Source organism: Quercus suber, unplaced genomic scaffold, assembly GCF_002906115.3.
Source record: "Quercus suber isolate HL8 unplaced genomic scaffold, Cork oak 2.0 scaffold_52, whole genome shotgun sequence".
Taxonomy (NCBI): Eukaryota; Viridiplantae; Streptophyta; class Magnoliopsida; order Fagales; family Fagaceae; genus Quercus; species Quercus suber.
In genome coordinates this window covers 1,234,210-1,249,057 of record NW_027069517.1, presented here as the reverse complement: position 1 = coordinate 1,249,057, position 14,848 = coordinate 1,234,210, and the positions used below count along the sequence as shown (strand labels likewise).

At 32.8% G+C, this 14,848-nt stretch overlaps 2 protein-coding genes across 2 annotated transcripts; both read right to left on the bottom strand.

The window, feature by feature from the left end:
• Positions 1 to 5,298: 5,298 nt before the first annotated feature.
• On the bottom strand, positions 5,299 to 8,824 carry LOC112031456 (uncharacterized). The gene is made up of 5 exons (XM_065772026.1): positions 8,820 to 8,824; positions 7,762 to 8,697; positions 7,534 to 7,599; positions 6,795 to 7,002; positions 5,299 to 5,522 (listed from the first exon to the last, which is right to left on the bottom strand). The coding sequence occupies exons 1-2, from the start codon at positions 8,822 to 8,824 to the stop codon at positions 7,779 to 7,781; spliced, it is 924 nt and encodes a 307-aa protein (XP_065628098.1). The 3' UTR covers positions 5,299 to 5,522; positions 6,795 to 7,002; positions 7,534 to 7,599; positions 7,762 to 7,778.
• Positions 8,825 to 8,874: 50 nt separating this feature from the next.
• On the bottom strand, positions 8,875 to 12,940 carry LOC136066943 (uncharacterized). Its single transcript, XM_065772025.1, has 5 exons — positions 12,659 to 12,940; positions 12,407 to 12,529; positions 11,980 to 12,073; positions 11,818 to 11,867; positions 8,875 to 11,452 (listed from the first exon to the last, which is right to left on the bottom strand). Exon 5 carries the CDS (start codon positions 11,440 to 11,442, stop codon positions 8,875 to 8,877), a length of 2,568 nt encoding a protein of 855 aa, XP_065628097.1. The 5' UTR covers positions 11,443 to 11,452; positions 11,818 to 11,867; positions 11,980 to 12,073; positions 12,407 to 12,529; positions 12,659 to 12,940.
• Positions 12,941 to 14,848: the final 1,908 nt, after the last annotated feature.

The following is a 14,848-nucleotide window of genomic DNA, read 5'->3' as shown; positions in this document are numbered from 1 at the left end:
TCTCCGTACTCTGAAAATACATAAGTATTTCTTTTAATTTATGTGGCCATGATGTATATAATAAAGAAAGCTGCCACATTTCAGTGAATGATCATGGTTTTAATTGTAATCTTGTCATGATTATTAAAAATGTCCTTGAGATAAATAATAAAGAAGTTTTATTTGTGCTCTAACTTATGCAACGTTAATATAGCTCCCCCATTAATTAATTGTGCAGATCTCTTCAATTTTTATTTAGATGTAGGAAAAATTGCATTTAAAATCAAACAAATATCACATGTTACACATTCAACTTATTTTCAAAATGTGGGTTCTAGTTAGCTTAACTAGTAAAGTCTTTGATGGTTAAATAAGAGATTTGTGATTTAATTCCTGTCTACAACAAAAACTAATTGGTGTTTTGATTTAATGATAAAGAGCTGTCATCAGGAGGGATGCCATAGGTTGAAATTCTCTAAAAAAATAAATAAATAAAAATAAAAAACTTATTTAAAAAAATAAATAAAAATGCTACACATTTAACTAAAATTGGGAAGGAGTAGAAGAATTTAATAGGAGAATATCTTTTTGGATTCTTCACCTAAAAAATTGTTAGGTTCTAAAAGTTAAAAACAATTGGCAAATCGTGAACACAAACTTGTCTAGATATAGATCTTAGAGTTTATAAGTATTATTAGATAATACTGAAGGAGATTCAAGTCAAGATCCAAGAACAAGCAAGCTAGAGAAAATAGAATTCAGAAACTGCCTAGTTCGATAGATCGAAAGACAGGCTTGACCAATCAAAACACTTATCTGTAGAATTAGGTCTGCCTAAACAGCAGTTCAAGCCCATTAAGGATTAGGGTTTCAAATCTACTTCTCCTAGTATATAAAGGAAACCCTACGCACATTTTTAAAAGGCTTTTCACAGAGAAATTAGAGTGCATCTTGTGTCTCTTTTGTAGATCTAGGGTTTCGTACCCAAAAAGCTCTCTCATGTCTTCTATCAGTGTTATTCCTTAGAGAATCTCAATATGTTGTAGAAGTTGCTGCCTTCTCTAGTCATCAAAGGTGCTAATGATCTAAACCTTCAAGGGTGATCTTGGAGTCACAAACAGGAGAGTTTGTGTTTTTTTATCAAGTGTGGGTGCTTGTGTTGCAAAGGCCAAGGAAAGAAATAGTCCGTAGACTCGGAGCTATCATGGGGTCATGGTAGTAAGTTTTCTACTCTAGATAGCAATAGAATGTTAGTGATCTAAGTTCTATTATATAAATTTCAATTTTTTTCATAGTGGATTTGCTTTTTACCTTAAGAATAGTTCGGTTAAATCCTCTCTAAGTTTTTTACCGGTTTGGTTTTCCTCGGTTATTATAATATTGTGTTCTTTATTTTCCTCATTTTTTACTTGATATAATTTATTTGTGTTAACCTAGATTTGAATAATTTATCTAAGTAATCACTTGGCTAAATAACTAAGTTAAACAACTTGTGTTTTAAGGAGTCTAAAAACGTACAAAAACAATCCTATATAACCAAACAAATTCTAAGGTAATTTGCACACATATATAATCAAATAGTCTAATTACCCTTAGCAGCAGTATTTGTGACATAATTCATATTTATATTCTTTATATATTTATTTATTTGTTATTATTATTATTATTATTATTTAAGATAGATAGTAGGACAGGTGGGGACTCAAATCACATACAAAAAAGCACCACAAAGATTCCATTAACGCAGGGCAATAATTTGAATCCCAATTTTTTTTTTTTTTTTTTTTTAACGAATCCCAAATTCATTTATTTTGATGATAGATTAAATAGGGCAATAATTTGAATCCCAATTTTTTTTTTTTTTTTTTTTTAACGAATCCCAAATTCATTTATTTTGATGATAGATTAAATTGTCATAAAATCAAGGAAGTCGATACCGTACCGGTACCGGCTGTACCGGTTGCATTCCGGTATCGAAACATCAATGTTTCGTACCGGTTTAAATACCAGCCATGTACCGGCCATACCGGCCAATTTCGGGCAATACCGGCCGGTACAGAAAAAAGTTTTTTTTTTTTTTTTTTAAGTTTTGTAATTTTTGAATTTTTGTTAAGGTAGAATGGTAACTTATTTGCATTAACTTATTAGTATTATTTGTTTTCTTAGTATGTAATGGTAATTTTTAAGCTTTCTATTTTTTATATTGTGTGTTTTTTTTTTTTCTTTTAATTGATACTAAAGTCTAAAATTATGAATAATTAGTTTTGAATTGAGGAAATGTTTTATGGTAAATTTTTATATTTATTATAATATATATACACACACATACATATATATATATTTATTTAAAAATATAAAAAATAGCGGTAAACCTGAAACGGTACACCGGTATTGACCGGTATCCAAAATATACCGTACCGCTGGGCAAACCGGTACAATGTCCAATACGGTATTGACTCCCTTGCATAAAATATGGACGGCTGTGCAAATTTGTGAGAAATAAGAAATCGCAATGGTTGAGATTGGCTCTTGAGAATGAATTGATAGAATTGGTGTGGAATGATGTGATTTGTCTGATGAGTGAATCGCAGGTCCCTAGATGAAAATTACTTGGCCTCTGGCTTCATAACTTATTTCCAGCAAGCGTTGTGGTGCTTCTTTGTTTGATACTGGCCTCAATTATAGAATTATATTGTTTAGTTTGTTATTAGATTTTCTCATTTCTGTGGTCACCATTTTCAACATTGTATTACTAATATAGTTGTTTTTTTTTCCCTTTCTTTCTCATGATAGTAATCATAGTATACATCTATCGCGTTGTTGTTGACAATTCCTTTATTCGTCTTTGTGTTGTTGAGATTGTCGACAACATCCACCATGTGGGCCTCTGGCTCAAGCCCAACCCAAGTTAGCCAGGCCTCACTATTTTTGTTGTAAATGACTCCTCTTCTTCACCTATGCGAGAAGGTAGCACAATTCAATTCATTAAAGAGTATTATAATGATCATGAAGAGGAGGGAATTGGTGTCACAAAGGTTTCGGACTAATTGAAATCAGTTGCTGCTTTGAGGAAGTTACTGTTGAAGTATGATACTATACTGGTTATGCATGCAGGTTAATTAGCCATTATATGCTAGAAATATTTACATTTGTTTAGCCGATTGGGTACTCAATCAAACTTTTTTTTTCCTTTATAGTACAATGAGAATGAGAGATTTGAATTCTGAATGTTTTCATTAGAAGTACGAGAGTGCTAGTTGAATTACAAAACTCAGTTATAGGTAGTACTTAATCAACTTTAAGAAATACAAGAAAGTGGAGGAAAACAAAATTAAAACAGGATTTTGAGTCTTATTATTATTATTATTATTGTTTTTGCTTATTTGGTCCTAAAATGGAACATACACATTGAACGTTTTGGTTATTGAAATTCCAACTATATTTTGTTTTTTATGATATGTATTTAGAAAATTTTTATCATATTGTATGTCAGAAAAACTATCTTGTATCTGTGATCTGTTAGAACAGTAGCAATTGTTATGTCCATCTCTATAATCATCTAATTGGTTGCAGCTGTTTGTTCATCTGTAATAGCTTGTCTTATAACTGTTGGTTTAGGGTCCTCTAACTCTATGTATTGTTGTTTCTCAATCAATAATATTCATGAAATTACCACAAAAATAAATTTTATCAGATAGTACAGGCACTACAAGAAATTTGGTCTTTAGCGATGGCATATAGTCGTCACTAATGCTTTAAATATCGTCGCTAATTATATTTGCGACGAAAAATGTCGTCGCTAACTTTCGTTAAACGAACTTGGTAACAAAAAAGTTTTTTAGTGACGATTTAATGTCGTCGCAAATACAATACTATTTACAATGACAAAATCGTCGCTAATAGTGACAATTCTCGTCATAAATAACTCGAGACCCCAAAACGAAATGTCATCGCTACTAGCTCATTAGTAGTGATGAATTTTTTTGTTATCGCTAGTAGATTATTATTAACGACGACATTTTTGTTGTCGCTAATATGTCATTACTAGCGATGACACTTGCTGTCGTCACAGATAATGATATATAAGTGACCACAAACATGTCATTACTAAAAATTGCATATTAGCGATGATATTATTTGTTGTCACTAATGATATGATAAAATATTAGCGATGACATTGTCGTCGCTAATAATATTTTACATTTTTTTTTTAATTTTTCTCTAAAATTTACATTCTAGATTTTACATGGGTACCTATTGGGAAATAACAAAGCACAATCCTATGCACATAAAAAAGTTTCAATCACAAATACTCATATAAGCATAACAATTGCTCAATCAATAACTACTAATAAGGGAAAATAATACCCAAGTTCAATATCATATACATAATAAAAGCTCCAATCTATTCACTCAAATAATAATCAAATGATAACGAATTCCTCATGAAGATATGCAACCAAGCTGAAACTTGTTGCAATGAACAAAACACAAAACAAGAGCCAACAAGGAACAAGACAAAGAAGAAAAAGAAAAGAAAAGTAACCGCTAAAATTCCATATCCAATTTTCTCAATATTTCCAAACTAGTTTCCTTTTAAAAAGTACTCCATAACTCAAATTAAATAAAGACCCTTTCTACAATTCACCAATCAATTACACCCAAAACACACAAAAACTCCAAAAATCATTCAAAACCCATGAAACTCTAAGACACAGAAACCCACAATTGAACCATGAAACAATTGCTGATTTTCAAAGATACCCACAACTTGTTTGCCAAAATTAAGGAATGCCCAGAAGGTAAAATGAAGAGAGATCATCAAAAGTACCTCAATTTAACACAACCAGGAAAGATGTGAACTTTGACACTCCCTAAAGTTAAAGTGTCAGACTTTGAGTTTAGTTTCTTCTTCTATAAAAAATAAAAATAAAAACTTTCTTTCTTTCACATAGTGTCCGGTAAACGCCTTGGACTTACAAGTTGAACAAAAGAGCAAGATTGTGCTCTTTTCTGATCACGTTTGTGCCTTCAAGACGAACCACCATTGGTACTTTCAACATAACCTTCAAAACAAGACCCAACAGAAGTTAACACTTCAGCAAATGGTTTGGAGGCAATAAAGTCATTAAATTAAATTGAAGGTGAAAGAAAAGTAACAATTTAAAATGTTATGATAGTTCAATTATCACAAAGAATCTTTTCCATCATTCCTTTTGCATTTAATTTTTCATTAAAAGATGTCAAAAACGTTCATCTGTTTTCTTAAACTCTCAATCTGCAATCACACCCACAAAGCTATAAGAAAAGCTTTTTAACACAACCAGGAAAGATGTGAACTTTGACACTCCCTAAAGTTAAAGTGTCAGACTTTGAGTTTAGTTTCTTCTTCTATAAAAAATAAAAATAAAAACTTTCTTTCTTTCACATAGTGTCCGGTAAACGCCTTGGACTTACAAGTTGAACAAAAGAGCAAGATTGTGCTCTTTTCTGATCACGTTTGTGCCTTCAAGACGAACCACCATTGGTACTTTCAACATAACCTTCAAAACAAGACCCAACAGAAGTTAACACTTCAGCAAATGGTTTGGAGGCAATAAAGTCATTAAATTAAATTGAAGGTGAAAGAAAAGTAACAATTTAAAATGTTATGATAGTTCAATTATCACAAAGAATCTTTTCCATCATTCCTTTTGCATTTAATTTTTCATTAAAAGATGTCAAAAACGTTCATCTGTTTTCTTAAACTCTCAATCTGCAATCACACCCACAAAGCTATAAGAAAAGCTGCTAGAGTTTTCTTAAACTCTGAATCTCTATATGAATTTGGTTGGTTATCTAAGGCCTTAAGAAATAGAAGAACTATTAAAGGAAAAAGGACTTGAAAATTAAAAAGAAGACTCATGAGCTTGGTACAGCCAATTAATTCTCATTTTAGTAAATCTTGAATTTGCCAAATTATGCATCTTGCTAAGACTCAACAATGACGAAAAAAAGCTTCTGAATGGTGCCAATTAGGTCCCACATCAAAACTAGACTCCAATTCTAGAATATCCTTGTTTGATCTTTGACCTCTATGCTAGTTTCATCACTCTCAAGAGGTTGTAATTGAAAATTTAAGAGACCAAATCAAAGAAATGGTGATCAATGCTACCTAAAGCATGAAGTTTATTTTACTCAGAATATCATACCATAAGTAATTGGGTTATGGTTTTTTTATTTTATTTTTTATTTAGACTTGAATTATGTAACAATTGTTTTGGGGATTTTTTTCTATGAGGGTTTATCACCACCTTGATTGTAGGACTTTCTGACATTCATTTTGTTGAAATCCAAGAAGACTTAACAGTATTTCTGCTGGCACAACTTGTACACACACACTTTAGACCAAGGAACACGTAAGCCCCTCTTGAGGGCCTTGTTAAACCCTTGATAACAATCCCAACTGCAAACAACAATGCTTTATAGCATGCTTTTTTCTTTCTTGGATTTCAATTATGACATTAGTTAACGTTTGAGTATACCTATATAAGTTTGCATGATTGCAAATTTTGTTCACTTTTGCAAATAAAAAATGAGAAATAGAAATTTGGATGCAATGTTTAATTTGTAAGTGTAAGAAAATTAGGGGCAAGATAGAACTAAAAGACAAGCATCCTAATAAACAAGAATATGTCAAGCTTCTTCATGGTTTTACAAGGAAATGGCATCTGATGACACCTTTAAAATTTTAGATTTATACGGAATAATTTACAATAACATTGAATTATAAAAGTAAACATAAAATGAGGAAAAAAAAAAGGGAGACTACTCACAGCCTTTGAAGACCAAGAGACCTGAAACCGAAATGTTGGAGGGCTTTGACATTTCACCAACCAAATTGTTCAGCTCCACAATAGCAGTAGAAACTAGTTCTTTTGCTTAAAAAGCCTCTTTAGCCAATTTTTGATTCTACACACATAACCCACTATTCTCCTCTGAAAGCTAAGCATGTTCTAACTTAAGTTTCTCATTCTCAATCTCCTATCCAAACAAACAAACAAACACAACAATGAGTTCCAAAAGTGCAGACACTTGTCAAAATGTAGAATGACACATAAACAATGTGCTTTAATACCAGACAATTGTGTAGTATATTTTGCAAATGAATTAGGAACTTTCACAGCATGAGTGGGTCAAGTAGCTAGATCTTCTACAAGGATCACATGCTAGCCATTTGTGAATTAGATTTTGCCAAATAGATTTTCATGATGTAGAAGACAAGGTGTTATTTGCATGTTATAAACAGGAGCTTAAAATTGGGCCAAAAAAGAGGAACCCATGATAAGGACAATCAGGTCGCTGCCATAATAATCCGACTTTAATAAACCATAATTCCACACATCACAAATTTTCTATCACAAATACTCATATAAGCATAACAACTACTCAATCAATAACTACTAATGAGGAAAAACAATAACTAAGTTCTATATCATATATATAATTTAAATTCAAGTTTACTCTCTCAAATAATAATAAAATAATGACAAATTCCTCAAGAAGATATACAACCAAGTTTGCAATGAAAAGTATCTCCCCTCAACATCATCAATAGCCCAAGGCGTGCGACATTTTAACCTGAAATAAAAAGAATAAACCAATGTAAAGGTGAGATAAAGTAGATGACAAAAATGTGTACAAAATAATTTTAACATCCAAGTAAAACTTTAAAATTTTTATTTTTCAAAAATACCATAGCTAAGAAGATATGAAAGCTTTATGTATTTAACAAAACTTAACCTGCATCAAAACTCAACTTAATCTTCATCCCCAAGATCTCCAATAGATTCATCATTGCTAGATAAATCTTTTTCTTGATCTGAGCTTGAAACATCGTCATCATTATATGTTTCTTCTTCATTGTTGGAATCTGTATCCCATTCCTCATTCGACAAGTCATTATTGATGAACGTACTTTCATCAAGTTGCACATATACATCATCAACAGGTATTAAGTCCCCCAAATCTATTGCTGGCACACCATCTCTATGTAACAAAGTTAAGTCTTCATCATTTTCTTGTTGAACTGTTGCATTAACCCCAATACATTCACTTTCTTGGTATACCGCATCACCATTATCTTCTTCATTTTCTTCATGCACTTTCTCTGTGCCTGTGGGAATATCATACATATTTCTATGTGTCATATGTTGCACCACTCGCCAACTACTCCCTAATTTGGTATCATTCAAGTAAAAAACTTGTGAAGCTTGGCATGCTAGGATAAATGGGTCAGAATGATACCATGTACGAGATGTATTCACACTTGTACAATGCTCATCCCTTTGCATTCCTGTTCCATCCCTAGTGTCCCACCAATCACACTCAAATAAATATACATGATTATTGCCCAAGTAGGTTAGCTCCAAAACATTCCTCAACTCACCATAGTACTCAGTTTTTGTTCCACCTTCTTCACCTGAAACAAAGACACCACTATTCTGAGTACGACGAATATGTTCACGATCTTTTGTGTGGAACCTAACACCATTCACAATGCAACCTTGGTAAACTGCAACTAGAGCATCAGATCCGCACGCAAGACTATATAATTCTTTTGACACATTTGTCGCATTACTCCCACATATACGATTTTTGAACCAATTTTCGAATTCAACTTCATGCTTATAATCAATGTCAATGATTCCTTCTCCCTCAATCTCCAAATAATGCTCACTACATTACAAATACGTAAAAACACTTCATTTTATTTTCAAATAACATGAAAATTTTCTTTAAAAAAAAAAATCAATGAATCTTCAAATAATGCTTACTACATAATAAAAACATATAAGCACTTCATTTTATTGCTAAGTAACATGAAAATTGAAAAAAAAAATTTCAATGAAACACTTATGTTTTGTACGAATCAATTTCTGAGCAATTGCTAAGCACATACCATCGAGCCCGTGTGAGATGCATTTCATCAAGTCTTACATATTTTGCTGCTCCTAAAGGACGTACTGGTTGTGAAAAAACAGACAAGCCTACATCCCTTTCCCCCTGGCACCTGTCGCTATTCCGCTCCTCACAACTCCATACTGTCTCAATCTCACGAAGATACATGGAGCAGAATGTCAAACATTCAATAGATAAATATCCCTCAGCAATTGACCCTTCTGGACGTGCTCTATTTCGCACAAACCGCTTTAATTTACCAAGAAACCTTTCAATTGGATACATCCAGCGAAATTGAACAGGGCCTGCAAGCTCTACCTCTCGAGGTAAATGAAGAGCTAGATGTACCATTATATCAAAAAATGCAGGTGGGAATATCATTTCCATTTTGCATAAAATCACAACTATGTCTTCCTTCATTTTATTTAAGACATCTAACTTCAATGTTCGTGAACACAAGTCCTTAAAAAATAAACACAATTCAGTCAATGTTGTACGTATGTTATCATTAAAATATCCACGAATTGCAACAGGAAGTAATCGTTGTAAGAGTACATGAAAATCATGGCTTTTCATTCCTGAAATCGTACCCTCATTGGTGTTCATGCATCTACTAATGTTAGATGCATATCCATCAGGAAACTTCACATTTTTCAGCCAATCACAAAATCTTGTATTCTCAACTTTTGTCAATGTATACTTTGCTTGTGGCATTTTTGTAGATGTACCAGTTTTCTGTAAGTGCAATTCTTTACGTATGCCCATATCTTCTAAATCCTTTCGTGCCTTAAAAGTGTCTTTATTTTTCCCTTTTCCACTATCATACATCAGTGTACCTAAGACACTGTCACATATATTCTTCTCAATATGCATGACATCTAAGTTATGTCTTAGTTTCAATGTTGACCAGTAAGGTAACTCAAAAAAAATACTTTTCTTTGTCCAATTCAACTCAATCTTTGTGCGCTTTCTTTTTCTTGTAGCTTCATCATTTCCAAATTGCACTTCTGGAACATTCATTAGTTGTTGTAACAGTTGATCTCCTGATAATTCATTAGGGGCTATCCTATGCTCTTCAGTTCCATCAAAAAATTCTTTTTTTTTACGCCAGTTATGCTCTAGAGGTAAGAATCGACGATGACCCATGTAACACAATTTATGGCTAGCCTTCAAATAACTCGACTCTGTATTCTCGTTACATATGGGACATGCTAACTTTCCCTTGGTAGACCACCCAGATAAGTTTGCATATGCAGGAAAATCATTTATAGTCCATAATAACGCTGCATGCAACTTAAATGAATGTTGTGTTGATGCGTCATACGTCTTGATGCCTTCATTCCATAATTCTTTTAAATCATCCACCAATGGCCGCAAGTACACATCAATTTTGTTTCCAGGTGCCTTACGTCCAGGAATAAGTAAGGACAAAATCATATACGGATCCTTCATACACCTCCATGGAGGTAAATTATATGGCATAAGTACTACTGGCCACATGCTATATGATGTACTCATGTTACCAAATGGATTGAACCCATCGCTTGCTAAACCAAGTCGCACATTTCGGGAATCTGCAGCAAACCAAGCATGTTTTTTATCAAACTCTTTCCACACTATTGAATCAGCAGGATGTCTAAGGTAATCTTCATCTTCAAGTCGCTCATCTTTGTGCCACCTCATGTCTTTAGCTATATCTTTTGACATAAACAATCGCTGCAACCTTGGTTTAATTGGGAAATACCTTAAGACCTTCCAAGGAATTTTTTTACCTTTACCGTTGTTCTCTTTCCATCTTGAAGTATGACATTTTGGGTATTCTTCTTTATCAGCATGTTCCTTCCAGAAAAGTGTACAGACTTTTTTGCATACATGTATTAACTCATAGCTAAAACCCAAGTCTCGCCTAAACTGCTTTGCTTCATAATACGATTTTGGCAATGACTCCCCATCTGGAAGCGCCTGCTTTATCAAGTCAATCATCAAATCAAACGACTTATCACTCCAATTGCAAAGTGTCTTTATATGAAGCAGCTTCATACAAAAAGAGAGTTTAGAAAACTTCTTGCAACCTGGATAAAGCTCACGTTGGGCATCTTCCCACAACTGATCAAAAGGTCTTGCTTTGTAATCATTGTTTGATGGACCTGGAGAAGTGGAGGATTCACCTATATTTGCATCTGGAAATGTCCCCCTATAAATGTCATCTAACATTTCTTCAACATCATCAATGTCCTCTGCTTGTGAATTATCATCATTATGCTCAGCTTGCACATGTTTAAAAAATGGATCTTCTTCCCCATGAAATATCCATTCGGTGTAATTCAAATCAAATCTATTCACAATCAAATGAGTCTCCACCGCATCTATATGTTGATAATACCGATTTGTGCATTTACGACATGGACACTTAATCCTACCAACTCGATCTGCATGACCACGTGCCATGCTAATGAATTGCTTAACACCTTCACTATATCGTGTACTAGTTCTATCAGTTTCATGCATCCAACTTTTATCCATCTTGATGTCCCTATCATAATTTCAACAAACACATTCTTACTTGAGATGAAGTGGGTTGATGAGTTAAACAAGTTTTCTATTAGTAATAATTTTTTACATAATTTATGGGTTCATTTATCATTTCTTTTTAATGTTGTATTGTCTTATTACTGTTTACTTATAGACTTTCTTATCCAACTTGACATTGTTTTTGTGCTTTTTTACGTGCTTCACCTTACTTTACTTTTGCAAGTTCCAACTTCTTGCTCTTATTAATTTATTTTGAATAAAATAATTTTATATTTTGCTTTATTGTTTTTTTTTTTTGATAAGTTGCTTTATTGTTTTGTGAACCACAAAATAACCATAGGCATAAAAACAATACAAATATCTAACCTTTACACACTTTGTAGCGGCAACCCAATTATGTTTCCCAAATCGCTAACCTGCAAAGTACAATAGAAAAAGCCACTCTCAATGCTCAGTTATGTTTCCCAATTACAAATTCAAGGTTGAAGGCAAAGAATTATGAAAAAGCATAGAGATAAATTCACTCACGGAGAATGAAGTCCACAGCTTGGCTAATATCCACAAATGAAGGAGCACAGAGATAATCTCTTGTGGGAATTACTAGGTGGTCAATCTCATGGGCCTGAAAGCCATTAATCAATTAGGAAGAACAAGTGTATCTCCAGCAGTGAAATAAAAATTCTGATTTAAAATGCTAAGTGATCAACATTCTGTTAATTCACATAGATGCCGACATTCAATAAATTCATAAAATGTTCCATGAAACCAAAACGGGAAATAAAATTATACTTTTAAGCCATAAACCAAGTATATACAACTTTTTTTGTTTTGGTTTTAAAACGGAAATTTCTTACACCTAGTCATAAAATGATATGACAACAGTGATTTTATTAGTTCATAAGATCCAAATAAAAGTAAATAAAGAAACAAATGGTAGAGAGTGTAGAGAGTATACAAGATATAAGGATGTGGGAACCAAAGTTTCATAAGGTTCATTCAAAGTAATGACACCACCCACACCAAGCTGCTTCAACCGTGGAACGTCTTTGGGAAGTGGAACTGCACCCAGCAGCAAGTACTGAAAAAACACAACAAACAAGATTAGCAAATTAAACAAATTTTCATCGCAATGCATAGACTCACTAGGTACCGTATCATCTTCTACAAACTAAACACACTAATCACCTAAATTTGCCCGAGAGTGTACCTGATCGGCGCCGGTGGGATTAGCGAAACCCTAGAAACTGAAATTAAATTGGGAATTGAATCTGAGGGTGGGATGGGAAATTTGTGGAAATTGAGAGGGGTAGAATTGAGATTTGAGAAGATTTGAAAGAGGGTGTAGTCGTGTAGAAAAATTGAGAAGAGTCGACGATGACCCATCCTAGTATTAAAGAACTGGAAGAAGAGTTCAATGATCCTACCAGGAATTCCCTTTTTTTTATGGCTCATTTACTTTCCTGGCAAAACAAGTCATAACGAAGGAAAGTCCAACTTTCANTTTTTTTTTTTGATAAGTTGCTTTATTGGTTTGTGTGTATACATCTAAGAAAAATACAAATTTCACATCCTTTCTAGATAAATACGAACTTCACATCTTTTCTTTTTATTTCTTCAAAAAAAAAAAAATTTAAATACGGTACAGCAAAGAACTAACCACTATACTATTGCCCATCATATTTGATTTATATGGAAACTAAATTAATTTATTCTAAATCTATAATGTATTTCAAGTTTTCAAAGGCAATAAAAACACACCATTTTTTTTTTATAAGAAGTGCCACGTATAGAAACTAAATTAATTTATTCTAAACCTAGTGTGTATTTCAAGTTTTCAAAGACAATAAAAAAAACACACATTTTTTTATGAGAAGTGTTACATTCAAGACATTTTTACAACAAATTATAGGTAGTTAGTTGTTATTGGTTCAAATTTGAATCTAACACTAACATTATTTTTTTACCTCAATAATAACAACCAGTAATAACCTAACACTTAGAATTTACTGTAAAAATGTTGGTGAAATTTGAGAACAATTGGATGATCAGATTGAGAGAGCATTGCCAAAAAGGTACACAACAAACGTCCATCATGCCCTATCTTTGGATTTGAAATCTAACCGTTAGATTCAAAGAGTGAAATGAAATGTTAATTCTAGTAAATTATGGTCACAATCAAACTATTGGATTTAAAGAAAGGTGCGGTCAAAGTTTAGTTAAAGTTGGTCAAACTCGGTCAAACTTAATAGATGGTCCCGAGACCACTAGACTTTGTAAAATTCATATTCGAATCTTGATCATTGGGATTGAAGAGTATGGTAACATATTGGTGTTGGTGAAATTTGAGAACAATTGGATGATTAGATTGGAAGAAACATAGTCATAAAGGTACATAACATATGTTCATCACACGCCATCCTTAGATTTGAAATCTAACCGTTGGATTTGAAAAGTGTAATGAAAGGATAATTCTAATAAATTATTGTCACAATCAAACGACTGGATTTAGAGAAAGGTGCGGTCAAAGTTTAGTTAAAGTTGGTCAAACCCGGTCAAACTTAATAAATGGTCCTGAGACCACTAGACTTTATGAAATTCACATTCGAATCTTAATCATTGGGATTGAAGGGTATGATAACATATTGGTGTTGGTAAAATTTGAGAACAATTGGATGATTAGATTGAGAGAACATAGCCATAAAGGTACATAATATATGTCCATCTTATATCCTTAGATTTGAAATCTAATCGCTGGATTCGAAGAATGTAATGAAATGGTAATTCTAGTAAATTATGGTCACAATCAAACGGCTGTATTTAGAGAAATGTTCGGTCAAAATTTAGTTAAAGTTGGTCAAACTTAATACATGGTCCCGAGACCACTAAACTTTGTGAAATTCATATTTAGATCTTGATCATTGGGATTGAAGAGTATGGTGACATATTGGTGTTTGTGAAATTTGAGAACAATTGGATGATTAGATTGAGAGAACATAGCCATAAAGGTACATAACATATGTCTATCTCGCATACTTAGATTTGAAATCTAACCGTTGGATTCGAAGAGTGTAAATGAAAGGGTAATTCTAGTAAATTATGGTCACAATCAAACGGCTGAATTTAGATAAATGTACAGTTAAAATTTAGTTAAAGTTGGTCAAACTCGATCAAACTTAATAGATGGTCCCGAGACCACTAGACTTTGTGAAATTCATATTTAGATCTTGATCATTGGGATTGAAGAAAATGGTGACATATGCGCCATCCTTAGATTTGAAATCTAACCGTTGGATTCAAAGAGTGTAATGAAAGGATAATTCTAGTAAATTATGGCCACAATCAAATGGCTGGATTTAGAAAAATGCACAGTCAAAGTTTAGTTAAAGTTGGTCAAACC

Bases quoted from the DNA above. Each gene is read 5' to 3' on its own strand.
- LOC136066943 (XM_065772025.1), bottom strand. From the start codon at position 11,442: ATGGATAAAAGTTGGATGCATGAAACTGATAGAACTAGTACACGATAT.